This window comes from Monodelphis domestica, chromosome 2 (assembly GCF_027887165.1).
Source record: "Monodelphis domestica isolate mMonDom1 chromosome 2, mMonDom1.pri, whole genome shotgun sequence".
NCBI classification, from domain to species: Eukaryota; Metazoa; Chordata; class Mammalia; order Didelphimorphia; family Didelphidae; genus Monodelphis; species Monodelphis domestica.
Genome location: NC_077228.1, coordinates 38,674,016 through 38,701,766, shown reverse-complemented (window position 1 = coordinate 38,701,766; position 27,751 = coordinate 38,674,016). Strand labels below are relative to the sequence as shown.

Below are 27,751 nucleotides of genomic sequence, written 5' to 3'. Positions count from 1 at the left end.
TTCTTCATCTTCTATCTGATACTCACATCTCATCAGTATCTTCTCCCCCTCTAACCAGAGGGCAGGGCCATGAGCTCCTTTATTTAAGGAGGTGACAGCCCAGGCTTCTCTCCATTCCTATCAGCTACCCTGCATGTAGATTTCTCCAACATGGTGCTACCTTGGATACCTTCTTCTTCCCATTCCTTTCAGTTTCCTTTTCTCTATTGTCTTCCCCCATTAGGTTATAAACATTTCAAGGACGCAGGACTCTTACTTTTTAAAATTTGTATTTGGGTCCCCACTGCTTAGCATAGTCCCTGGCACATAGTAGGTACTTAATAAATGCTTATTGCCTAACTGATTTCTCCATCCTTCTCCAAGGTACCAAAATCATCTTCTAAAAGTATGGGTCTGATTTCATCACTCCTGTTTAAAAACAATCTTCAATGGCCCTCTCTTACCTCTAGAATAAAATATAAATTCTTCAGTTTGACATTTTTAAAGTCCTTCGCAGCCTAGCTCCTGTCTCATTTTCCATATTGGTTTCACACAACTCCTTATTCTAAATTCAGTAGTGTAACTACGTTGTTCTAACTGCTTTTCCCCAAATTCTGCCACCTTTCTGGCAGATTCTCCTATCTTCCACTTCAGAGCCTTTGCCCAGGCTGTCTCCCATGTCTGTAATGTACAACCTCCCCATGGCTACCTCTCAGAATCTTTATATTATTTCTTAAGGGTTCAATTCAAGTGCCTCCACCTATAAAAGCTTTTGGTTAGTGAACTCTATCCCCTCAAATTATATTACATTTATTTAAAACGATATTTGTAAACAGCTGTGTAAACTTTTTAAGAGCTATATAAAGGCTAGTTATCATCATCATCATTATTATTCCATATAAATGTTGTATCTCTTTCTCCCTATTCAATAGAATGTAAGTTCCTTGAGGACAAAAATTATTTTTCCTTTTGTCGTTGTATCCCTAGTCCTCAGAACCAAACATAGAAGTCACTTCATAAATGATTGTTGATCAGACAGCTAGGTGGTTCAGTGGATAGAGAGCCAGATCTGGAGACGGGAGGTACTGGGTTCAAATTTACCTCAACTACTTCCTAGCTGTATGACTCTGGGCAAATCATTTAACCTCAGCTGTCTAGCCCTTACCACTCTTCTGCCTTGGAACTGATACTTAGTACAGATTCTAAAACAGAAGATAAAGATTTTTAAATAAATAAATAAGTAAATGCTTGTTGATTTGAATAGTATTTTTCTATTAACCCAGTTATTCCCAACCAAACAAATCATCAGAATCCAGCTGTGAACAGGCTGAAGCAATGGTGTAGTCCCAAAGGAAACAACCACAGCCCCGAAGCCCCGAGCAGCCCTTCACTGGATGTAGATGGAGAGGAACAACCCAAGTCACCACAAAGATCCATTTGAAAATGCTCTCTCACCTCTCTGTGGGAGGAATAAAGCACAGAGAGACCTAATTCTTTCTCCTCTTTGAAGAGGTGCCTTTTGCTCTAAGTCTAAAAAAATATGACTAGGGAACTCAAACTAAAAAATCTAGCTGATGTGAATTCTAGCAGTCAATCAATGTATTCTAAGTTCATCTCCCCCCCCCAATTTATGTAGCTCAAAGAAAATCAATAATTTTTTTAAATGGCCTGAAGTTTTCCTAGCTAGCCTCTCTGCAAAGGGCTTTGAGTTCCTTGGAAGCCTTATCAGTCACTAAACATTTATCAGTTGCCCATGAGAGGCTTAATAATTTTTTTTAATTGTACCATAGTATTATTTTTGCATGTATGTTCACATATTGGCTTCTGAACTGGTTCTAAAATGCTTTCTGGATAATATCTAATCTTAACAGCCTTCTCACAGCCTGGGAAGTAGCTGATAATCTTGTGTTCTAACTGAAGACCAGAGGATGGGGGCCAAAAGGGAAAGGATGATAACTTGAGTAAGACAGCTTGCTAACGTCAGTTCACGTTCGAGCCCTTATCTGTTGCTGTCCATTTGGTACTTGGTCCTATGGTCTATCTCTCACTCAAAGATAGCATTATTCAGTGGTTGGTTTAAGTTCCATAGCCCTGCTCGCCAATTTGTCGACTTGTTCATGCTGTTAAAAGGGGAGCTATTTTCATTTCTGGCTGGGGAAAGTAAAGAGTTTGCCATATTTATATTTTACGGTAAGACTTTGTGATATTATTGCATTTGTTAGTCTTTGAAATGTTTGCAAATATGAAAAGCTAATAGGAATTGATAAAACTTTTTTTAATGCTTCATCAGGTTATAGTCCAACTCCATTTGCTCCTAGGGGTTTAGGTTGAGGTCAAAGAGTAGGTTTTTTATTTACTAGACACTCTTAGTAAGAAGGCTATTATGAGATGGGGAAGGGAGGGAACAGTCACCAAAGTAGGTTTTAAGAAAAAAACCAGTCGGGTTATAAAACTTCTCACTGTTAGATATCAGGTTTGCTCAGAAGAATTTATCCTTTTACCACTAAATGACTCCAAGGACCTTGTTGAAGATGGTCGTAATAGTTAGCATTTATAAACTGCTTTACAGTTTGCAAAACACTATGAATATTTTCTCACTTTATTCTCACAACTCTGGAAGCAGGTGCTATTACTTCCCATTTTGCAGATGAAAAAACTGAAGTAAAGAGGATATATGATTTGCCCAGGGTCACTCTGCTAGTGAGTATCTGAGTCTAGATTTGAACTAGGATCTTCCTGAATCCATATCTAGTACTCTTATCTATCTACCACCTCTAAATGTCCACAGGTGGTCACTGCCATATCAATGTTTGGAATTTTCCTTTGCCATTTGGAAAGGACCAAGCATATTCAAGAACCCTATTAACTCATCTCTTAGCCCATAGCATGGTTGGTTCCTTTTGTAAAGTAGCTGTTTAGTAAATATTTGTTTAACTGAATTGAATGATATAAAAAATTGTATTTAAGGGCCCAGAAACTCTTCCTTGACCTAACAATTAACTGACTCAAAAAAATTAAGCAGCATTAAGGGCTCACTTACTCTTGAAAAGATAGCTACATCTTTATTCAATGAGCAGAAATTGGTCCCTGCTTCCATTTTCTAAGCCCGAAAAAGTTTCTCCAGGGAGCTCTTCCAATTAATAAAGCTCTGCTCAATGTCAGGAGCCATGCTGAGGGCAAATGTGTTTGATTAAATACTCAAAGCCCCAAATTCCTGATGAATTAGGAATCCCCTGGGTGATAGATTTTAGTGGGCATGCCCTTTAAAACAAGTGGAGCAGAAATTGGATGGATTGGTTGATCCCATGTTGGAAAACTAGTATTGGTAAAGTAACTCACCTCTCTTGAGAAGGGCATGGGAAAGGGCGATGTGGGGAGGGGGGCAGGGATTTCTTTTTACCTACATTGAAATTATTTGTATAGAATGCTGGGAAACTGAAGTGATGTTGACCTTGAATGTGAAAACATCTATTGTGTGGTTGCAATGGAAGTCAGGGAAAGTCTCTAGGCAGAGTTCTCCTGAAATGTGTGTAATGTGTATGAGGACCCCTTTTCTCCATCCTTTCATGCAAAGGATGCCTTGCAATAGGAATGATAACTTTGTTTCTGTTGTTGCCACTTCAGGATGCCTTTATTTCTTCCATCTAGAATGAAGACAAAGGCAGAGATGGTGTGCCTACGAAACTTCAAAAGGTGTAGACCTCCGGACTGAAGAGTAGCTCCCTTGCTTTTCTTCTTTTCACCAGTGTAGTAAGTAAAACTATTCTAATTTCCATTTGTACTGTCCTGGACTCCAATAATACATAAATATACTTAGTTAAACTCACTTTGAAACATTTAATATGTGTTACATACCTTTATCAATTTTAAAGCTACTTGATCTCTTCTAGAAATGTTATTTCCCCCAAAAGTACTTTCTTGAACTTTAACTCTTAGTAACCCAGTGAGGATTACTAGAATATTAGGAAGGAGCATTCCAGGGCATATAGTTCAACCACCATCACCCCCAGTTTGAACAGTATGGGCCATATGGTATAGAGCAAAATACTATGGATTTGGAATCCAAGAGCCAGAATTTGGATTTGTAATTATACTACCTTTGTGACTCTGGGCAAGTCACTTAATCTGGAAAAGGAAGGCAACAGGGTGGACTAGATGGCTTGTAAGATCCCTTCCAACTCTGATTCTATGATCATATGATCCTGTACACATACTTGGCATTTATTCATCTAGCCTGTTTAAAAACTGACAGGGACAGAGAACTCTACTTTTCAGGTAGAAAGTGTTGTTGTTCAGCCATTCAGTCATTTTTTATTGTGCCCAACTCTTCATGATCCCATTTGATGTTTTCTTGACAAAAATATTGGGGTGGTTTGCCATTTTCCTCTTTGGTTCATTTTATGGATTAGGAGACTGAGGTAAACAGGGTTAGGGGACATACCTAGGATCACACAGCTAGTAAATGTCTGAAGTCAGATTTGAACTGAAATCTTCCTGCCTTCTAGGACCACTGTTGTATTCACTGAGCTGCCTACTAGGAAGTACTTTTTTCTTATAAACCAACATCTGATTTTCCCATAATTTCCCATTTTTCTTCTTTGAAAAATATTGAATAAGCCTGCAGCAGCTTCTACATAGCTGCTTTTCTCTTTCTTTAAATGAATTGTTTATTACATCAAAATTCCCAGGTTAACTTCTTCCCTCCCCACCTTGTAATAGAGAAGTTAACATTTGGACAAAAAGATATACATATATATAAAATAATCTCTTATTTTTATTGATCAGTTCTTTCTCTGGAGGTGGGCATACACAAGTTATTCTTCAAACAATATTTCTGTTGCTCTGTTTAATGTTCTCTTGGTTTTGCTAATTTCACTCTTCATAACTTCATGCTGGTTGATCTTTCTGTTTTAAAAAAAATTACGTGCTGTTCATTTCTTATAATGCGCAATGGTATTCCATTCCAAGCATGTGTCACAACTTGTTTAGCCATTCCAAATTTGATGGGCATCCCTAGAGTTTCCAGTTCTTTGCTACCACAAAAAGAGCTGCTATAAATATTTTAGAATATAGCTATAGGTGCTTTTCCTTTTTTCCTGATCACTTTAGGAAACAAATCTATTAGTAGTACTGCTGGATCAAAAGGTATACACCGTTTTATAACTCTTTGGGCATAATTCCATATTGTTCTTCAAAATAGTCAGATCATTTTACAGTTGCCACAACAGTATATTAAATTAGTCCCAATTTTACCATTCCTAACATTTTTCATTTTATTCTTTTATTCTTTTTGCCAATCTCATATGTATGGTATATGAGTTGCTGTAATTTATTTACATTTCTCTAATCAATAATGATTTAGAGAATTTTAAAAATATGTTTATATATAGCTTTGATTTCTTCATCCAAACACTATCTATTCATATCTTTTGATCATTTGTCAATTGGGGAATGGCTCATATTCTTATATATTTGACAAAGTTCTCTATATAGTTTATTTTATTTCAACAACCCTTAACCTTCTGACCTAATATCAATACAAAGTATTGTTTCTAAGGCAGAAGAGTGATAAGGACTAGGCAATTAGGGTTAACTTGTACCCTTTGAACTTTAACTCTTGGTAACTCAATAAAATATTAGGAAGGGGCATTTCAGGGCATGTAGTTCAACCTCTCAGCCCAGTCCAGAACAGTATAGGTAAATAGGAAATAAGTGGTATAGACGGGGGAAAAACTGTGGATTTGGAGTCCAAGAGCCAGGGTTTAAATTTGCTAAAGGCAGATGTGTGACTTGCCCAACATCAAATAGCTAGGAAGTGTCTGAGGCCAGAAATGAACCCAGGACATGCTGTCTCCGAGCCTGGCTCTCTTGTTTATTGAGTATCTATCTACTTATCTAATTGCCACTCCAAATAATTTAAATATGAGACTTGGATAGAGATCCAAGAAACTGACTATAAATTTTTTGCTCAATGTCCTGCTTTCCTCCTAATCTTGACTACATTAGTTTTATTTGTACAAAATCTTTTTCATTTAATGTATTCAAAATAATCCATTTTACATCTCACAATGGTTTTGCTCTCTTGTTTATTCATAATTTCTTCTGCTATCCATAAATCTGATAGTAATATGTTCTCTGTTCTTCTGATTTGCTTATGATATCTCCCTTTATGTCTGGCTCATGCATCCATTTTGATCTTATCTTGGTAAATGGTGTAAGATGTAGGGCCATGTCTAGGCTCTGCTAGACTACTTACTTTCCAGTTTTCCCAACAGTTTTTACCAAAAAGTGAATTCTTACCAAAAGCTTGGCTCTTTACTTTTGTCAAACACAAGGTTACTATAATCTATAGAATGCTACTGTTTGTTGTATATTTGTTCTGGTTTGCTCTACTATTTCTTAGCAGTACCAGATAATTTTGATAATTACTGTTTGTTCCCATGTCAAGCCAGACCTTTCTTGTATCAAGTAACATTGTATACTTACAATGTTAATGCAGACCTTTCAATTTACCCCATTGGACTCCATCTTGTTTTGTACTTATTTGAGCTTGTTGAAGCTTTTAAATACTCATTTAATCTTTCACTGTATTAATTATTTATCCTAGTATTGCTTCATTTGTACATTTGAATACTGGGATTCATCCAATAAAATGATAAACAAGACAAGAGCCCTAGAATTCCCACAACTCTACAGATTTCTATCAGGCCAGCTTATTGAGCAACTCTCTTTTGGGTAAAGCAGTGGCAAATCCACCTGATTGTATTTTCATCCAGTACACATCGCGCATTTTACAAACAAGATAACATTCATAAAGAACTTATTCATAAAGTACTCGGTAGGGGATTAAGAAGTGTTTCTTGTCTTCTCTGCCCTTCCTACAGTTGTCCATATTTTTCCACAAAGATACCAGGAAAGGCATTCTTCTAGGTTTTATATAAATCAAAGACCCGGTACCTTTGACATTCTACTAGTGTGGTAATAGTTTTGATCAGCGTCACTGGCAGGAGTATATTCATGTTTTCAGAAATCTCCCATCCTTAAAAAATTGGAAGTGGGTCCTTTGTCTCCCAGTAAGGATTACAAACCCTCAGTGACCTTCAAGAGTTGCATGGCGAAAATGAAAAACCATCTCTTTGCAGCTAAATGGCTGATACGCTTCTCTGAACATAGGTAGGCTATTCCTTAGATAAGACACTCAAAATACTCAGAGCCTTCCTTGGAAGAGCCTTCCAAGGGTCCCAAGCTAACTCCATGCTGTGAAAAATCATGGTATGGTATCTATCTTTTGGTCGGTGTGTTACAGCCCATTCTAGAACTTTTCTAGAGGTGAACCTCGAGTTCACCATTCTCAAGTTTCTGAACTCTTCCCCCCTCCCCCTTTTTTTTAGTCCCAGTTACCTCCATGCCATAAAGTAGGGACATTAAAGGAAGGACCAAGGGTATTTGTTTGGCATGCCATGCTCTTAGTTTGTTTTGTTTTCTTGTAGAGTTTTGTTTTGTTTTCCAGAATTGGATCTCAGTGCTACTCTTCTTTAATTTCTGGAGTCTTATCTCTCTTCTCCATTTGAATTCCAAAACAACATGTTTCCTCTTCTCTCTAATTTTCCCATAATAACCAACTGTATAGTTCTTTAATGATCTTCTCACTGGAATGGGCTAGGCAAGGGGGTTAAGTGACTTGAACTCAGGACCTCCCACCCCCAGGTCTGGCTCTAACCATTAAGAAACCTACCTTCTTCCTTCCAAGTCTGCATCTTCCACTGACTCACTCTACAGGGCTCCAGTCAAGTTAGGACCACACATTTGGACTTAGACACTGGCCATCTCATGTTCCACTCTCCTGGTCTTGCCAGATGCCAATGAGAGTTGATCTTTAGCCTTGACAAACTCATGATTTTGAAAGAGTACAAGGCAGATCAAGGAAGGAACGGAGCATTTTCCTATCCATATTGGATAAATGACTTTCTAATTTTGGACTGGAAATCCAGCTTATTTTCCTAAAGAGAAAATATCATGTAAATAATAAAGAGTGTATCCCAACCATGCCAAGCACTTAATCATGTGTCATAATCTGTGACTCAGAAGCAGGGTCTCATCTTCAAAGCTGTGCCAGATTTTGTGCACGAGAAACATTTTTGAGAATACAACCATTTATTCAGGGCAGGTCGTTGTTTTCCATCCCTTCTAGTGGCTGACCCTGTTGTTGCCTCGCTTTCAAATATTCTGAAGTTTGACGTGGAACCAAATTGTTCCGAGATCACTTGCTCAAAGGAGAGTAGACCTGTGAACACGTTCCCTGGGTGCAGTTTAAATGAGACCATGTGCTAAGTGGATTGACACGCCTGAGAGGAAGCTGGAGTTTTTAACTATTTTGTAGCCCTGATGCCTTTTGGCAGCTTGGTGAAGCCCATGTACACACACACATCAAATGCTTAGGATTGCCAAAGAAACCAATTGTTTTGAAAACAGATTAGTTTTTTTTTTTATCCATCCAGGTTCACAGACCACCCATCCAAGCTCTTCCCCCTCAGATTCTAACCTTGGGCTTTGTGGGTTACACCTCAAAACCATTGCTCTAACTGCATAGGAGATCAGATGCTCTGGGTGGAAAGAAGGTCAGACCCATTGAGCTTGCTCCAAATTCTGAGGGTTTTATTCAGTCTCTTTGAGGAAGGGAAATTAGGCTGGAAATGTTCGGAGAGCAGCACACCTAGGGTCCATCACTACAAAATAGAGTTTGGCTTGTGTTTCTTTAGAAGTTCAACTTTGAATAGATTTTGGTGAGGGTAAAGGGTCCCCTGTTTAGCTCTGCTTTCACAGAGACTGCAAGGATGGATTTGGACAGAGCTCAAGGCTCTATACCAGGGTTTCTAGGTCTAACCTCTTTTAGGATGACCTGATGAGAATCCTAAAAGAAACCTAATAGAAAAAATTCTAATAGAATATTAATAGGGAACTAGCGGGCTCAGTGGATTGAGAGCTAGGTCTAAAGACAGGAGGTCCAGGGTTCAAATGTGACTTGACACTTCCTAGCTGTGTGACCCTAGGCAAGTCACTCTACCCCCATTGCCTAGCCCTTCCCGTTATTCTGCCTCAGAACCAATATAGATAGTATTGACTCTAGGACAGAAGCTAAGAGTTTGAAAAAAAACAACAACACAGCAGGTAACTGGGTCTCTCTTCGACCAGTCAACTCCTCCACCTGTCTTCAACTTATTCTTTCTTAAGAAGTTGGTATCCTTGGTAATAAACATGTTTGTCTAGCCTATTATCTCCTTTTGGGCACAGAGATTTTATTTAGAGGCAGGTAGGTGATAGAGAGAATAGAGTGTTATTGCCCTGGAGTCAGGAAGATGCAAATTCAAGTCTAGTCTCAAGCATTTACTAGCTGTGTGAACCTGGACAAGTCAATTAATTAACTTAACTGCCTCAGTTATCTCTTCTTTAATGTGGGAATGATAATAACCCCTACCTCCCAGGGCTGTTATGTGGATAAAAGGTGATAATATTTTTGGAGTGCTTTTTTAAAACCACGAAACACTATATAAATGTTATTATCAGCAATTAGTATTATGGTAGCTAGGTGGAATAGTAAATCTGCTGTTGGATTTGTAGTAAAACAAAAAACTGGAATTCAAATCCAACCACAGACCTCTGCTAGCTTGGGACTATTGGCAAATGACTTAACCTTATTCAACCTCAATCTCCCTATAACTAAAATGAAAATAATAGCACCTACCATCTGGCTTGTTGTGAGGATCAAGTAAGAAAGGATTTGTAAAACACTTTATAGACCTTAAAGTGCTCTGTGCCCTTTGTTCTTCAGTCATGTACAACTCTTCATGATTCCATTTGGAGAGTTCTTGACAAAGATACTGGAGTGGTTTGTTAATTGCCTTCTCTAGATTAATTTAGAGATGAAGAAACTGGGGCCAACGGTGTTAAGTGACTTGCCCAGGGTCACACAGCTAGGAAGTGTCTGAAGGCAGATTTGAACTCGGGAAGATGAATCGCTACCATTCTACCATCTAGCTGCCCCTAAAGTGTTCTGTCACATGAATTACCACACAAGATTGGAAATGGATGTTGGAAATACCTGCTTCACTGATTTTCTTTGTGGTTCTTTTCTAGTTGCTGTCATCTTCCACGTGAACGCCATGCTCTCACTATCAGAGCTCAAATACATTGCAGATGCCCAGTCCTCCTACCATATTTTGAAACCATGGTGGGATGTCTTCTGGTACTATCTCACCCTGATTATGTTGCTGGTCGCCGTGTTGTCTGGAGCTCTCCAGCTCGCTGATACCAAACTCTTGTGCTGTCTTCCTTGTAAAGTAGAACTCAACAATCGTTGTGTAGTGCCTTGGGACATGCTTAAACTCAACAGCACCCCCTCGAATCCCCTGTTGCCGGTGACACCGCCGATCCGAATCCAGAATGACCTTCACAAGCAGCAATACTCCTATATAGATGCGGTGTGTTATGAGAAGCAGCTCCACTGGTTCGCCAAGTTTTTCCCATACCTGGTGCTCTTGCACACCCTCATTTTTGCTGCGTGCAGTAACTTCTGGCTTCACTATCCCAGTACCAGCTCCAGACTTGAGCATTTCGTCTCCATCCTTAATAAGTGCTTTGATTCTCCCTGGACCACTCGCGCCCTTTCGGAAACTGTAGCTGAACAATCTGTAAGGGTCCCCCTCAGCAAATCCAAAGCTTTGTTTTCACCATCTGGATTATCTACAAACATCAGTGCTAGCAAGCAGTCTTTGCTCTTTGCCCAATCGGGCTTAGACTCGGGTATTGAAAGCCCAACTTCCAGTGTCCTGGACAAAAAAGAAGGCGAGCAAGCTAAAGCCATCTTTGAAAAAGTAAAAAGATTCAGATTGCATGTAGAGCAGAAGGACATCATCTATAGAGTATACATGAGGCAGATCATAATCAAAGTCATTTTATTTGTCATCATCATCGCTTATGTCCCATATTTTTTGACCTATATCACCCTAGAAATTGACTGCCCCATTGACATGCAAGCCTTTACGGGATATAAACGCTACCACTGTGTCTATTCCTTAGCTGAAATTTTCCAGGTCCTTGCTTCATTTTATGTGATCATGGTTCTATTCTATGGTCTCACCTCTTCATATAGCTTGTGGTGGATGCTGAGGAGTTCCCTTAAGGAATACTCCTTTGAGGCATTAAGAGAAAAAAGTAACTACAGTGACATCCCAGATGTCAAGAACGACTTTGCGTTCATCCTTCACTTAGCAGACCAGTACGATCCACTTTACTCCAAGCGCTTCTCCATATTTCTCTCAGAGGTGAGTGAGAACAAGCTGAAACAGATCAACCTCAACAATGAATGGACGATGGAGAAGCTCAAAAATAAGCTAGTGAGAAATTCCCAAGACAAGGTGGAACTCCATCTCTTTATGTTGAGTGGGCTCCCCGATAACATCTTTGAGCTGACTGACATAGAGGTGCTCAGCCTGGAGCTGATCCCTGAGGTCAAGCTACCAAACTCCATTTCTCAACTGGTCAACCTCAAGGAGCTGAATATTTACCATTCCTCCCTGGTGGTTGACCGCCCTGCACTGAACTTCCTGGAAGAGAATTTGAAAATACTACGCCTGAAATTTACGGAAAGAGGGAAGATACCCCGTTGGATATTTCATCTCAAAAACCTCAAGGAACTTTACTTGTCTGGCTACATTATGTCTGAGACCTTGAGCCCAGTACAGAGTGAGGGCTTTCAGGACCTCAAGAATCTGAAGACACTGTACTTGAAGAGTACTCTCTCCCGGATCCCTCAGGTGATCACTGATATGCTGCCTACACTACAGAAGTTCTCCCTTGATAACGAGGGGAACAAACTTGTGGTGTTGAACAATCTGAAAAAGATGATCCATCTGAAAAGTCTGGAACTCATTAACTGTGATTTAGAGCGCATTCCTCACTCCATTTTCAGCCTGGTCAATCTGCATGAATTAAATGTCAAAGAAAACAATCTCAAAACCATTGAAGAGATCATCAGCTTCCAACATCTCCAGAACCTCTCATGCTTAAAGTTATGGCACAACAATATCGCCTACATTCCCGCCCAGATTGGCACCCTTTCCAACCTGGAGCAGCTCTATCTGGACCACAACAAGATCGAGAATCTGCCACTGCAGCTCTTTCTCTGCACCAAACTGACACATCTGGATCTTAGCTACAACAACCTGACGTTCATTCCAGAGGAGATTCAATTTCTGACGAATCTGCTATATTTTGCAGTGACAAACAACTATGTAAGTGGATTTCTCGCAGTTCTGGCATTATTGTCAGAGCCTTAACTTGTATCATGGTAAGGTCAGGGAAGGTATCCAACACGACAGATAGGTAGATGTGCGGGCAGACAGGAAGGCTGATATGATACGTAGATGAGTAGATCAGGTCCCGGAGGAAGGAGGCACAGAGGTAGAGGAGGGAGGCAGATAGGTAGGAAAAGGAGAAAGAGATGGGAAAGGGAGGCAGATAGATGGGAAGAGACAGATAGATGGGGAGAGAAGCAGATAAATAGGTAAAAAAGTAGGGTAGCAGGGAGGTAGATAATGCCAACTGTATGTGTTATATGAGAATCAGTATGGCATAATGGATAGAGAGCTGCCCTGGATGCTCTCTCTGACACATATTAGCAGTGTGACCCTATCTAAATCCCGTAACCCCTGAGTATTCCTCCAGAACTTTAAGTTACTCAGAGATTCCAGGGCTGAATCTTTAGAGGGAATTTCTTGCCTTAAAGAATCCCACATTGGCGAAATCCTGACCAAAAACAAGTTATCTCTGGCATCCATGTGATTAGAGTGCTAGGTTAGCCCCAGGAAGACTCACATTCAGATCTTGCTTGACTGTGTGACCATGTTTTAAGACCCTTAACCTTTCTGTGCTTCCAGCAACTCCCTAGACTTCATTCATGGCATCATGCTCAGGTTGTGAGCTCCAGTTGTGGGGGGACATCCTCACCCTCAGGAAAGCCCGAATTCTTGCTTTGTTTGCCAAGTGTTGGGGATACGAGGATCAGTGAGCAGGAGCCCCTTAGGCATAGATTAGAGGCAAGAGTGTGAGTCTTCAAATCTGGAACTTTGTGTAGCTGTGGGTAGATCACTGTTTCTCCCTGAGCCTCAGTTTTCTCATATGCAAAATAGAGAAGAACATTCTACTTGGCTCAGAGGATTGTTGTGAAGGAAGGACTTTTGAGCCTTGAATTGCTATGTCAGTACATAGCTATGTTATTATTGAGAAGATAAGGCTCAACCTTAAGAAACCTGCATTTTGACAAGGGTGCTCTAGAACCTGTGCAAAACTGATACAAATGATCCAAGACAGAATGTGTGTGAGAGTACAAAGGGCTATGAGTTTAACTGAGGAAGAGATTACTTCTATGAATGAAATGATATTTCCCTTGAGTCTTAAATCAGGGTAGGATTTCCTTTTTTTAAGTTTTATATTTTTAAAATATTAAATATTTTAAAATATTATTAAAATAATATTTTATTTTTACCCAATTACATATAAAGACAATTTTTAACATTAAAAAATTTTTTAAGAACCAAATTCTCTCCCTCCACTGTCCTCTCCCCTCACTGAGAATGGCAAGCAATCTGATAGGGATTTTATACGTAAATGCAGAATGTAAAACACTTCCCCCCATATTACTTCTTTTGTGGAAGAAAACTCACGCAGGAAAAAATGAAGAAAGTGAAATATAATATGTATTGGTCTGGATTCAGAACTAGGTGGCTTTTTTCATCATGAATCCCTTCGGATTGTCTTAGATCATTGTATTGCTGAAAATAGCCAAGCTCTTCACAGTTGTTTATCACACAATATTGCTGTTACTGTATACAGTGTTTTGCTGTTCCTGCTTACATCACTCTGCATCGGTTTGTGTAAGTTTCCAGGTTTTTCTGAAATCATTTGGCTCCTCATTTCATATCAGATAGTAGTATTCCATTACTACTACAACTTACTCAGCCATTCCACAATGGATGGGTATCCCCTCGCCTTTCAATCCTTTGCCACCACAAAAAGAGCTGCTCTAAAAATGGATGTACATATAAGGTCTTTTTCCTTTTTTGTTTTTTATCTCTTTGGGCTACAAATCTAGTAATGGTATTGCTGGGTCAAAGGGTATGTATTATTTTATAGTTCTTTGGGCATAGATCCAAATTGCTCTCCAGAATGGTTGAATCAGTTCGCACCTCACGCCAACAGTGCATTAGTGTCTCAATTTTCCCACATCCCCTCGAAGTTTTGTCATTTTCCTTTTCTGTCACAATAGCCAACATGATAGGTGTAAGATGGTCTCTCAGAGTTATTTTAATTTGCATTTCTCTAATTAATAGTGATATAGAGCATTTTTTCACATGACTTTGATTACTTTGCTAAGAACTGCCTGGTCATTTTCATTGACCATTTATCAACTGGGAAATGACTTGCATTCTTATATATTTGACTCATTCTTCTATATATTTAAGAAATGAGGCCTTCATTAGAGAGACTTATAAAATGTTTTCAAATTATGATTACTGTATATTGTAGTAATTACAAATACAGATACCATTTTTCACTTCTGACTGCCACCTCCCCCAATTTGCCTTCTCTTCTACCAGCCCCTGCCCCTTTTCTCTTATCCTCTTCCCCTCCTATTTTCCTGTAGGATAAGATAGATTTCTATACCCAAATGAATGTGTGCGTTCTTCCTTCTTTTGATCAATTCTGATGAGAGTAAGGTTCAAGCTGTTCCCTCCGCATTCCACTGTAAGAGCTATTTCATGCCTCTTTTAGGTGAGATAATTTGCTCCATTCTATTTTCCTTTCCCTCTTCACTCAATACATTTCTCTTTTCTCATCTCTTAATTTCATTTTTTAGCTCTCATCCGATCATATTTAACTCACACCTTTGCTCTCTGTCTATGTATACTCCTTTTAACTGTTCTAATAATGATAACATTCTTAGGAATTACAAGAATCATCTTCCCATGTAAGGACGTAAACATGTCAGTTTAATCTTAATGACTCTCATTTGATTTCTCTTTCCTTTTTATTTTTTATGCTTCTCCTGAGTCTTGTATTTGAAGATAACTTTTTCTATTCATTTCTGGTCTTTTCATCAGGAATGCTTGAAAGTCCTCTCTTTCATTGAATGCCTCTTTTTCTCCAAAGCAGGATAGAATTTCAAAAGATGGGGGATGAGGGTACAGGGAACATGCTTTCATCTCAAGCAGAAGAATCAGTACTAGTGAGGAAGGATGAAAATTCTGGGCCTGTTTCAGAAGATTCCTTTAGTTAGCATTTATTAAACACTTAACTGCACTATACTAGGCACTAGGGACACAGACCAAAAAAATGAACCTAATCCTCTCACCCCCCCATCAGCTTTTACAACCTCTTGGGGAGGGGGAAGAGAATGAACATCTACACATACACAAGAATTTATATAAAATAGATACCAAATATTTTCTGGGCAGAAAGGATCGATTAATAAGGGAAGGGATGAGAATAGACTTTTTCGAGGAGGTGATTCTTGAGTTGAGCTTTGAAGGAAAGGGATGAAAGTACACAGAGCATATTGTAGGCATGGGAGCAGTCTGGACAAAAGTACCATATAGAAGATGGAATGACATCTGTGAGGTGTAACAGTTAGACTGGTTTGCCTTAGAACATCAAGCCTACAAAGGACGATAAAAAGTACGCTTGAAAAGGGAGGTTGAAACAAAAATCTAAATCCCTTCATTTGATTCTTTAACTAAATGGAGGAATGGGTATTCTGTCTCAGGGGTAAGAGACAGTCACTTGAGCTTTTTGATCAGAGGAGTATCACAATCAGATTCTTTGCTTTAGAAATAACAACCTGAAAGGGAGGCTAAAATGAAGAGGATGGGAGAGATTGGATTCAGGATTCAGAATTGGAGAGCTCCTTCCATGCCTGCAATATGCTCTGTGCACTTTCATCCCTTTCCTTTAAAGCTCAGCTCAAGAACCACCTCCTAGAAAAAGTCTATTCTCATCCCTTCCCTAATTCTTAGGAGGATTCTGACAATAGACCAGAGAGTTGTCTATACTGGAATGGTGATCATGAGTGAGGAAAAGGGAAGACATTGAGATCTCTTATGGAGATAAAATTGCCCAGACTTGACACCTGAGTGGAGATGAGTGGTGAAGAGGAGAGGTGAGAGTCTAGGATGATGACTCCCAAGGTTGAAAACCTGGATGACTGCAAGGATGGAGGTATTCTCAACAGATATAGCAGAATTAGGAGTAGTATGATATGGAGGGGATGATAATGAGTTGTGTTTGGATATTTTGAATTGGAGAGCTTCTCAAGCAGGAGATAGTGAAAGACAAAAATGTATATTGCTTTTAGGTCTGAAAAGCATTTTGCAAACATTTTATTTGATCTTCACAACAACCCTGGGAAACAGGTGCTCCTATCACCCATTTTCCAGATGAATAAAATGTTAGCCAAAGGTGAAATGACTTGCCAAAGGTTATATGGTTTATAAATATCTGAGGCTGGATTTGAACTCAGATCATCCTAATTCTAGGATTCACATTCTCTCCATTAGAACACCTGAGTGGTGATGCACTGAAGGGAGCAAGTAGTCCATTATGGTTATAGTATAGAGTATATCCTGGTAAGTACTTTGACCTTTAGTAGAAGACTCATAAAATTCCAGTCCTTATATCAAAGAAATCTCAGACATGATATGCAATCTTTGGTGCTGGATCTCTTTTTAAAATGCCACTAGAAGCACCTCATTTTTTGTAGTCCAAATTTTATTTCTTTTTAGCTAGCTAGAGCTCTATTCTATGTGATTTGGCTAAAAATGCATCCATCCCCAAGCAGTTATTTCAGAAATGCCATGATGCATAACAGATTTACTAGAAAATTTGGAGATGAAGGGAAATGTTAATGCTGATTTTTCAGGCAAGATAAGTTATCCTAGCCATTACTTTGACACTTTGATATTTTATAGTAGAAAGAACAAAGCTGTTCCAAAAATGGAAGGAAATTTCAAGTGTCTAAAAGTTTACAAGGTTCTGAAGCTACTTAGGACTGACCTGGAGAGAGGTTCCTGGCCAAGGAAGCTTGCGTTTTCAGGCACTATCTGTCCTCTTGCAAGTGTGCCCCACCACCCAAGAGGAGCTCAGAATGACTTTACAAGAAACTCACCAAGTACGGATTGGTGTCATTTGGGACAGAAGTCATAAAAGCACAGTTTATTAGCTTGTTACCCAATCCCAGACTGAATTTTGCTCATGGAGTCATTGACATTTGCCAATCTTGATAACTGAAAGATTCCAATCTGAATTGGCCATCAGGATCTGTGCTTTTAAGTTCTATGAATCATGGGGATGAGATCCACGTATATTTGTTGAAAAAGTCCTACCTTGAACAAGTGAGGCTCTTTTATTCAGGTGAACTCTCATTTGTCAGAATAACTCTCGGATCCCCTGGCAGGATTCTCTGAGAAACAAATGGGTTCACAGAGCATCAACATCTAGTGATTACTGGCACGATAGAGGAGAGGAAATGAACTAAACTATGGCTCAAAAATCAGGACTCGAGTGCCTGCTTGGGCAATTATTAAGCACTCAACCATCAGTAACTCACTTCCCTTTCAGGACCATATATATATTTATATAAGCTTTCTTATATATCTATATGCTCATAGAGAGAGAGAGAGAAAGCTTATATATATATATATGCTCAGAGAGAGAGAGAGAAAGAAAGCTTATATATATATATATATATATATACAGAGAGAGAGAGAGAGAGAGAGAGAGACCCTGTGAAATTCCATCTTCCCTCTGCCACTTATCCCTTGAGCTTTCTTATCCTTAGGTCTTTGGTCTTTCTGTTTTAAATGCTTAGAATACTCTTCTTTTCCTTTCTAGTCATTGAATGACTATTTCGATGCCCCTTCCCCATCAAGCTTTCCTTGATGATATGACCATAGGTCTTATATCTAAAAAGACCCTAAAAATAAACTCATTTACTTCATCCTCTTCAATTTTATAGCTAAGGACACAGGGTTTTGGAGAAATTAATTAGCTTGCCCAAATTTACACAGAGAGTGATTGGCAAAGGCAGGATTTGAACTTGAGTCCCATGGGGCATCTAGGTAGTGCAATGGATAGAGCACTGGACTTGGAATCAGGAAGATTGACATTGGGCAAATCACTTAACCTTGTTTGCTTCAGTTTCCTCATCTATAAAATGAGCTCGTGAAGGAAATGGCAAATCACTCTAATAGCTTTGCTAAGAAAAACCCAAATGGAGTCATGAAGAATCAGACATGACTGAAAATTTTCTTAAAAACAACCTATGGTTAAGTTCGCTCCACATTCAATGTACTTTCTACTGTACCACATTGCCTTCTAACTGTTAATGCTTTTTCTCCCCCTAGATTTCATATCCCATTTTGTTTCTACCACTCATTTACTTATTAAAGTGTTGGATTTGAAGCAGAGCTGAGTTTGGGTCCCAGTTCTGCTACTTATTTATAATGTGCTTTTGGAAATTCATCCTGTTGGAATCAGTTTCTTCATCTGCAAAGTGAGGATGATGGCATTTCACTTCCTACATCATGATGTTACTGTGCCAATCACATGAGATGTTTGTTAAGTGTTTTGTGGTCCAAAAATGACCATAAGAATATCAGTGTAGTGTTTTCATTATTAACATTTGTCTATGTATAATATCCCATTAATGGACCCCTAAGTTACATGTGAACAGAGGATTCCATTTCTCTACAATTCTGCATCTCCCCAAAAACAGAGCTGTGCTCACATACAGTCAATAGTTAACAAATGTTTATGGACATGAATTAGAAAGCAAAGAACTGGATTAGATGTTTTCAGAAAAGATGCTACTGATGAGAGCCTCTCTATGTCTGAGACTAGATTTTTATTCAGGAAGAGAAGTGAGATCTGTATGTTACCAAAAGCCAGGGTGAAGTAGAAAGCCCATGTACAATATTTCAGGAATACAAGAAAATTGCCCAGAAATATTGAGAGCTAAAAGAAAAGTTCTGATTCATGAACTCCATAAATCACCTACAGAAAACAACTTCATGGTTTAGTCACTAAGGAATCTAATGGTTATGCTTTGGTCAGAAAGAAAAGCATTGCAGTGATCATTTGTGTACCACCAGATCAAATTGCTTATCATCTCCAGGAGTGGAGAGAGAAGAAAGGGAGGGAGACAATTTGGATCTTCTAACTTCAGAAAATGCATGTAGAAAACTTAGTACATGTAATTGGGAAAAATTTTTAACAAGAAAAGCATCATAAGTAACTCAGTGAGCCTTTAACTCTTAAGAAAACAAATACAAACAATCCAATATTACACTTTGTTTGCAAGAAAAAAAAGGATTACTTTTCCAAAATATCTTTTTCCCAAAGATGTCATGCATGCTAAAATGAAATAATGCAAAGCTGAATATTATTTTATTTTCTAAACCTTTTATCTTCTGTCTTAAAATCAATACTGTGTATTCATTTTAAGGCAGAAGAATGGTAAGGGCTAGACAATGGGGGTTAAGTGACTTGCCCAGGGTCACACAGCTAAGAAGTATATGATTCCAAATTTGAATCCAGGACTTCCCATCTCTGGACCTGGCTCTCAATCCACTGAGCCACCCAGCTGCCCCCTGAACATTTTTTTCAGTGAAAATAGACATTCAACAAGTAGTTCCTTCCTTAAAAACAAAGAAACAAATGAAAATACAGATGAGAGTCTTAAACAAATTAACATTTTAAACAGGAGAAAGGTAAATCAGAACCATTAACAAGGAAAGAAAAAACAAGACTAACTCATTAGTCTAGATCAAGCCAGTTGTTTTCCTTATGTTGTTGAAGAACCAAAGCGAAAGGGAATGGAAGGGAATAAAATTTATATAGCCCTGTGTTAAGCACTCTACAAATATCTCATTTGATCCTCTTATCGGTGCCCTTACCTTCTGTATTATTGACTCTTAAGACAGAAGAGTGGTTTAAGGGCTAGAATATTGGAGTTGTGACTTGCCCAGGGTCACTCAGCTAGGAAGTTTAGGTGCTATTGTCATCCCCATTTATAGTTGAGGAAACTGAGGCAGACAGTAGTTCGTGACTTGCTTGAGGTCGGTCACACAACTAGTAAATGTCTGAGACTGGATTTGAATTCACATCTTCCTGACTCCAGCCCCAGCACTCTGTCCTCTATTGAGAGAGAGAGAGAGAGAAAAGATCTAAGGGAACTATTTAAAGGAATCAGGCCATGGGAAGGAGAAAGAAATGACATAATAGTCCAGGGACTAAAATCCACATTATATCATAAATGAATCATTATGTTTTGGGAAGTGGGACATTAACTCTGAGGAAAATCCCTCAGGTTGGAAGAAATGAGGTATGAAGTAGAAATTGTTTGGAGATCCTTCCAAGTCTCCTCTCAAGGGAAGCTGGTGGGGAAAGGCAGTCTCTTCCATCCTTTGGATTCTTTGACCTGCTTAGGGATATAGGGGAGTGAGGTAAAGTTGTATTGTGTCAGGGGTTGGGGGAGACTCTCTCAGGAGACCCATTTCTCTGTGTAAGCTAAATCCACAGTCCTGTGATACTCTAAATAGCAAGCTAGATTTCAGATCAGACTTGAAATGGAAAGAAATAAGAACAGAGAAGGAAATGAACATTCACTGGATGCCACAAATGAATGTTACTCAGCATAAAAGAAATAATTGACTGGAACAAGTGGGATGGAATGAGATGCTAAGAATTCTGAATCACACTAGACTTCTGGAAGCAAGTGGGATGTAAAGAGGAATAAAAAGAATACACATTTTTAAGTAAATTCAAGAAACTTGAGGCCCAACAAGAAAACAGGAGGAAGATAAAGAGACCCTGGGATCAAATGCTAATCACAGAGACTAAATGCTGACTTTAGGAGGAAGAAAATAATCAATACAATGTAATTAGGTAGAAGAAAATTCATATCTAACAATTATAACTTTGTAAATGGATTAAACTTCCCAATAAATCATAGAAGAATGGCTGGATAGTTAAGGAGACAAAACCCAACACTTTACCTTCTCCCAAGAACTGGATATATGGAGTGTTTTACTCACTATAGCAAAATGATAAAGAACGACATCAGTGTTGCACATCTGAGTAACTGGAAAGGGTGATGGTGTCCTCAGCAAGAATAAGGAAGTTGGGGAGAGTGGATTTACTGGGAAAGGGAAAGGTGTCTGCTTCAGACGTGGTGAATTTGAGAATGCCTTTGAGAAATTCAGCTTGCAAGGAGTTAAATGGGAGGTGAGCAAGGGAAGGGTTAAAAAATTGAGACAGTATTTTTAGGGGATCTGGACTGAAGGGACTAGGGAAGGCAGAGGTTTGTCACAGGTGCTATGAAAGGTAAAAGGATGGTCCTGAAGGAATGAAGGCCCCATTAAGATTAAATGACAATTTGTAACAAACTCGGCACAGTTATTTGACTTTCTATAACAGTATTCAACAGCATTTGAGTAGGAAAATGGAACTGTTGGGGTTTGACAAGGCAGGAAATGCCTTGAGATTCAAGGATAGAAAATAGTGCATGGTTGAAGAGGCTAGCTGTAACATCCTTGAAGGATTGGATGAAAAGGTGGTAGAGTCAAAGGATTGGAAATCATGGTGGCCATAAAAGAGTTTTATCATTGTGAGGCAGCCTGGTGAAGCGAAGAGTCTTGAACTTGGAGGTACCAAGATCTAGCTTCAGATCTTGCCTCTCAGACACTTAATAACTGTGTGATGCTAAGCAAATTCTGTCTTGGTTTCCTCATCAGTAAAATGTAGAGTTTGGATTCAGTGGTCCCCTTCCAGCTCTTAAGTCAACATGCCTATGTTTGGGAAGAGTAAATTCAATGCAATGATTCAAGGTTGGGAGCTTACAGAAAGGAATTGCAGAGTTCTGGATCATCAGTCAATTAACAAGTATTTAATAAGCATCTTTTTTTATTCCAGGCATTGTTCTAGGTGCTGGGGATACATGGAAGAATTAAGCCATCCTTAATCCTAATGAGCTTATATTCAAATAGGGGAGACATCACATAGATAATAAATACACTGATATTTAAAGTCATTAACACAAGATGTTTTGGGTGGCAGGGCATTAGTAGTTGGGCAAGATCAAGTAAACGTTCAGGTGCAAGATGGTGCCTGAGCTGTACCTTAAAGGAATAAATAGACTCTAGACAGTAGAGTTGTGACAGAAAAGTGGAGGGAGTATATTCCAGGCATAGGAGAGAGCCAGCTAAGAGTTTGAAGTCACAGAGAAGGTCTCTAATGGCTTGGGTTGGAGAAGTTCCTTACTTTTACTGAAGAAATCACAGGTCTAGAACCTTTCCAAGGCAAATTGGAAGTAATTTTGAGGTGGAAGGCGGGGGCTGGGGGGGTCATCAGTAACGGAGTGGGGAGAGATCAGGATAGGTCTCCTAGAGAAAAAGGCCTTTGAACTGAGCCTTGAAAGAAGTTAGACAGAGGTGAAGAGGTTAGTACAGTTCCAGAATGGGAGTCACCTTGGCAAAAGCATGGGAGCAGGAAACAGAATAACTTGTATGGGAAATAGCAAGAAGTCTGACCTATGTCTGCAACATCGAGTGTGCACAGGAGACTAACATACAATAAACATGAAAAGGTGAGGCAGGGAATTGGTGCCAGGTGTGGAACACACAAGCGTACCCCATCTGCTTTCTGGCTCACCCCTCCCTTTTTTAGGGAAAACAGGCTGCTGAGAGAGACCCTTTGTCATCATGGGTCCCAGGAAATGTGTTTTTAAATGCATAAAGTAAAATGCAGAAGAAACCAATTAATTATATGGAAATTCACTTTTTGAAACATATTAAAACAAAATAAAAATCAAGTTCCCAGATTCCAGGTTAAGATCCTCTGCTGTAGGAGCCAGGGTAACTCCAATTATTAATTATTCTATTTTTTTAAATGCTCCTTTGGGTGGTATCTTTCCTTGAGCATTGAGTAATAGCAAGGAAGATTTTTCCTCCATGTTTCTTCTGCATGAGTTGAGCTTTCAGCGGCTGTGTCTTCTTTTTTCTTCTTAGATTGAAACCCTGCCAAATGGATTATTTCAGTGCAAAAAACTGCAGACTTTACTCTTGGGGAAGAATAGCCTGATGACTCTGTCCCCCCTCATTGGGGAGTTGACAAACCTGGTGCAGTTGGAGCTCATTGGAAACCACCTAGAAGTCCTCCCCCCGGAGCTGGAAGCATGTTCCTCTCTGAAGCGGAGCTGTGTGCTTGTGGAAGAAAACTTGCTGAACACCCTGTCTCCCCCGACCACAGAACGGTTGCAGACATGCTTGGATAAATGTTGAACTAAGGAAGGAGACACATTGTGTCTCAAGATAGTAAAGATCCTGGGACTTGGAATGAAAAGCATTTTTAATCTCTCTCTTTTTTTTAGTTGAAAAGAGGAAAAATTGATGGGGAGAATTCATGCATCAGACATATACCCATTGACCTGCCATGGCATGGTTAACTAACAGAATGCCTCGGCTGTCCCTAAATCCCATGGGTAAAAATAATACTGAAAGAGTATGTGCTTTCTAGGAGTGATCAACCTTTAACGTAACTGAACTGCTCCAAGCAGGATATGTCTATGGTGATGTGGAGAAAGGCAGCCATTAAAACCATACTCAACTTTTCTTTGGAACAGGAAGAGTGGAGTGGGGCTCTTAAACTTCTCCTTTCCAATTAATTATCTGAGATCTGTCATTTTAAATGTCTCCCCCCCCCTCTATCTCTCTCTCTTTCACTCTTCCCCCCCCCCATCTCTCTCTCCCCATCTCTCTCTCTCAACATTTATGACCAAGGTCATCAAGATAAGTTTCCTGAAATATCCTCACCACCGACTTTGATTAATGTTCTTAAAACATATTAGCCTGGATGCATTGTTGAAGAGAGGGTAGTCTTTTTCCTCTCAACATTTACTTTTTTTATTGATTGGTTGAGTCTTCCTTGCTCTTCTGTTCACTGTGGGAAAAGTGAGGGATACTAACAAATCTCCTGCCTTAGGTCATTGCACAAACTCCGGAACAGGGTATTTGGAAGAGGTGAAAATTTTGCATGTTCCTTAAAAATCTTCTCCCTTTCCATTTTTCCCCCCAAAGTCCCAATTTAAAAAAATGTATACCCCAAAGTTTTATATTCACAGAATGTATGATGTACAATTGTTTTATATTATGTATCTGGGGACTCCAAATCCAAGGAGAATCATTTTTCTAAGGTACAGAGGATCTAGGGAAATGTTATTTCTCTAAGCAACTTCTAGTTTATGTAGTTATGTTTTTGTTCTTTATTAGGATTCTCAGGTTGTTTGCTTTGTGTTCAGTTCACCAATGTTCTGTTCATCTGTAATCAATTGCTTTCTTTTGCTACTATGGTTAGGAGCATGACTAGTGTTTCATTAGGGGAGAAGGGGGATCTCTGAAGTATTTAGTGATCCCTGCATTTGAGAAGAGAGATCCTCAAAATCTACCTCTTCCCCAGTTATTGAACTATTGTACGGGTACAAATTCTTACTTACTTGCAAAAAAAAAAACTCGGGGAAGGGGAGAAGGGAGAGATACAGAATTGAGATTTTTACTCTTCATTTAATTAAATACTTGATAGAAAATTAGTAACTATTAACTCAAAACATTCATTTTTTCTTCCATTTGCATGATCTGTAGTTAAAATGCCATGAGAAAAATTCTCTGTCTGAACCTGATGTTTGCTCTCATGGTCGGTTCTCAAATTTGCAAATGATGTCGCTTTAACACTGAAATTTATCTTATGGCTTTCTCTAGTTCTTCAAGAATATATCGGCTTTCTTCCTATAAAGAACTTTGTGTTTTACCTTTTATTGTATGCAACATTGCAAAAATAAATAATAAAATCCATAGGCACGCTTTCAGGAAGAATACATTTTAATTTCTTTTTCTCTAATGTAACATGGCATTAAAATGCCTCACTGAGGACCTAATCTGTGTGGTCTTCTCTTCAGACTGGAAAACATTTGGGAAATAGAGTGCTGTAAATATGGGGGGTTTATTTTTTTATTTTCTTAATTTGTCTTTTTGTTGCAGAATAGCAAAATAAGTCATTCAGTCATAGGAAGAGAAAGCTTATTTTATTATTTTTCTCAGGATGGTGATAGAGACAACAGAAGGGGTGGTGGGAAAAAAAAAGATTGACTAAAAGAAAAGTGGTAAGATTTTTTTCTGAAGAGGAGTGAACAGGATGAAATCTCCCTCCTTATCCAAACATGCCCACAGTCAGGGCATCGAAGTTCTCAGGGATCCCAGTCAAGGATGGTCAGATTTTGTTTTGAAACTTCAGAAAAGGCTCATGGGTAGTAGACGTCCAATACCCAATAAGGGACATAGATTTGTACAGAGCACTTTCTCTCCATATGTCTCTGTGCCTGCCTACCCACACAAATATACAGATCCAAATACTGATGAAGGCGTGTAGATGGGGAGAGTTCTTTAGAGATAGATGCCTTCTTGTCATAAATAATGATAGGCAGTATGGTTAGTGAAGAGGCAGATCTGAGTTCAAATTTTGTCTCAGACACTGCCCCCTATGTGATTGCGGGCAACAATATCAGTTTCCCAGCACCCCTAGGCAATTTGTTACAGTCAGATGGATAAAATCACAGGTTTAGACCAAAAAATAATCATTATCATCATAACCCAACTCATAGATTATAGGTAAATATGGTGATATAGAAATATTTGCTATCTATATAAATAATTTGGCATGTATCTAGTTAGAGCTTCATATATATAAATTATATTCAATATTTATGGAATATAGAACCAAAATAGTCAAAATCTAATTTTTAATCGAAAAAGATTAACTTAGGTTTTGCCCCCCTGTTTTTAGTCATAGTCATTCTCTCTCTCTCAGTCCCATTGGGGAGCTGTAGAAATGCTGTTAGAACCTATAAGAAGCCGAAATGGGCAGCTAGATGGCACAGTTGGATAGTGCTAAGGCCAGTCTTAACTTCCTGAATTCAGATCCAGCCTCAGACCCTCAGGTCACCCCTGTGACCCTGGTCAAGTCACTTAATACTGTTTGCCTCCGTTTCTTCTGGAAAATGGATTGGAGAAGCAAATGACAACCACTCCAGTATTTTTGCTAAGAAAACCCCTAAAGAGGTCATGAAGAATTGAACTTGACTGGAACAACTCAGCAAAAAAATAGCCCTTAACACTTTTATTTCACCCCCCCCCAAAAAAATAGGAAGTGATTTTTTTTAATGAAATATGCATTTTCTACCACTCTGGTAACTAGATTAGATTTGCTCGCAGTGAATGAAAAGCTACCAGGCTAAATGAATGCCCTTAGACCTAGTTAGCTAAATCCTCTTCAAGTAATCCTGTATCCATGCACCCCACTCCAAATAACTGTCAGGAAGGAACTTCTTATTAGCAGGAGGATCTGGCCAGTAATACACACAAGAAAATGTTGCGGTAACCTGGGTGGCATGATTCGACACTGTGTCACCATCTGTGCCACCAGAGCAAGGTACCATCCATACTTAAAATCCTTGTGTGTAGGTGACATTAATTTTTTTAATATGGTTATATTAAATTTCAGCTACTAGTTGACAGGTTAGTGAAGGAAACTACTTTTAAGATCACTTTAAAAGCAAACTTTTATTCTACAACTGACTTGATTTCAGAGATTAATTATTGAAAGTATATTAAAATATAATTTAAAACCCATTGTCGCCATTTAATTTTTAAAAGTGCATTTTCAGCCCAAAGTATGGCTTTTTACAAAAAAACATGACACTAGCAATGGTCTTGCTCCATTTAAAAGAATCTTTCAAAATGTAATTTCATTCTAAAATATTTCCCTTTTAACCATGATCTCTAGTGTCTCAATGTTTCATTTCCTCAATAATAACCCATTAAAAGGAAGCTAAATACCGAAACTGATTTGAATTGCACATGTGATTGTTGAACATTCCTGGTAAGAAGTTGGTCAACTTTCTTAGACACTTTCCCAGATGCCATCTGTAGCTCTTGTAGACCACATATTTCTATTCTCTGTTCCCAGACTTAGTATCTAGAAAAGGGAAACCAACCCTAATCTGCATTGCCACTGGACATTAATGTGTATTTAGGAAGTTAAAAAGGATAAATCGAGCTCCTCAGGGACTCGACTGAAGGGACAGCTGGCAGATGATTCAGGAGTGTGAGCCACAAGGAATTTGTTGGCATGGAATCCCCTTTTGATGGGAAAAAGTCTCTATTTCCACAGTCCAACTACCGGCATGATTCATAATTTTGTGTAATTATAATACTGAATGTTCTGTGATTGGTTCAGAAGTTATTAAAATAGCTGGATGACAACTCTATGACCTTATTGCTGTTTTTTATCTTCCTGAATTTCCCGGCATTTTCCTTTCATCTATAAATTTCTCCCAGCAGCATCCAAATATTATTTTAAAGTAATATGTTCAAGGGGGCAGCTGGGTGGCTCAGTGGATTGAGAGTCAGGCCTAGAGATGGGAGGTTCTGGGTTCAAATTTGGCTTCAGACACTTCCTGGCTGTGTCACCCTGGGCAAGTCACTTGACCCCCATTGCCTAGCCTTTACCACTCTTCTGCCTTGGAACCAATATACAGTATTGATTCCAAGACAGAAGGTGAGGGTTTAAAAAAAATAATGGTAAACATGATTGGTTAGAAACTTAAGGGGAC

The 27,751-nt window shown here is 38.9% G+C and overlaps 1 protein-coding gene across 5 annotated transcripts in view; it reads left to right on the top strand.

Moving 5' to 3' along the window:
• The window catches only part of LRRC8B (leucine rich repeat containing 8 VRAC subunit B), a 102,862-nt gene extending 75,461 nt beyond the window's left edge, over nucleotides 1-27,401 (top strand). For 4 of the 5 annotated variants that reach the window (XM_007480359.3, XM_056815373.1, XM_007480358.3 and 1 more), the window contains 3 exons: nucleotides 3,628-3,729; nucleotides 10,114-12,269; nucleotides 23,097-27,401. In XM_007480359.3, coding sequence (XP_007480421.1) covers nucleotides 10,140-12,269; nucleotides 23,097-23,369 — 2,403 coding nt within the window. In that variant the 5' untranslated portion in view covers nucleotides 3,628-3,729; nucleotides 10,114-10,139 and the 3' untranslated portion in view covers nucleotides 23,370-27,401. Of the gene's footprint in view, nucleotides 1-1,880; nucleotides 2,170-3,627; nucleotides 3,730-10,113; nucleotides 12,270-23,096 lie in introns of those variants that run through there. The other variant, XM_001364221.4, reaches the window with a different exon arrangement.
• The last annotated feature ends 350 nt before the right edge of the window (nucleotides 27,402-27,751 follow it).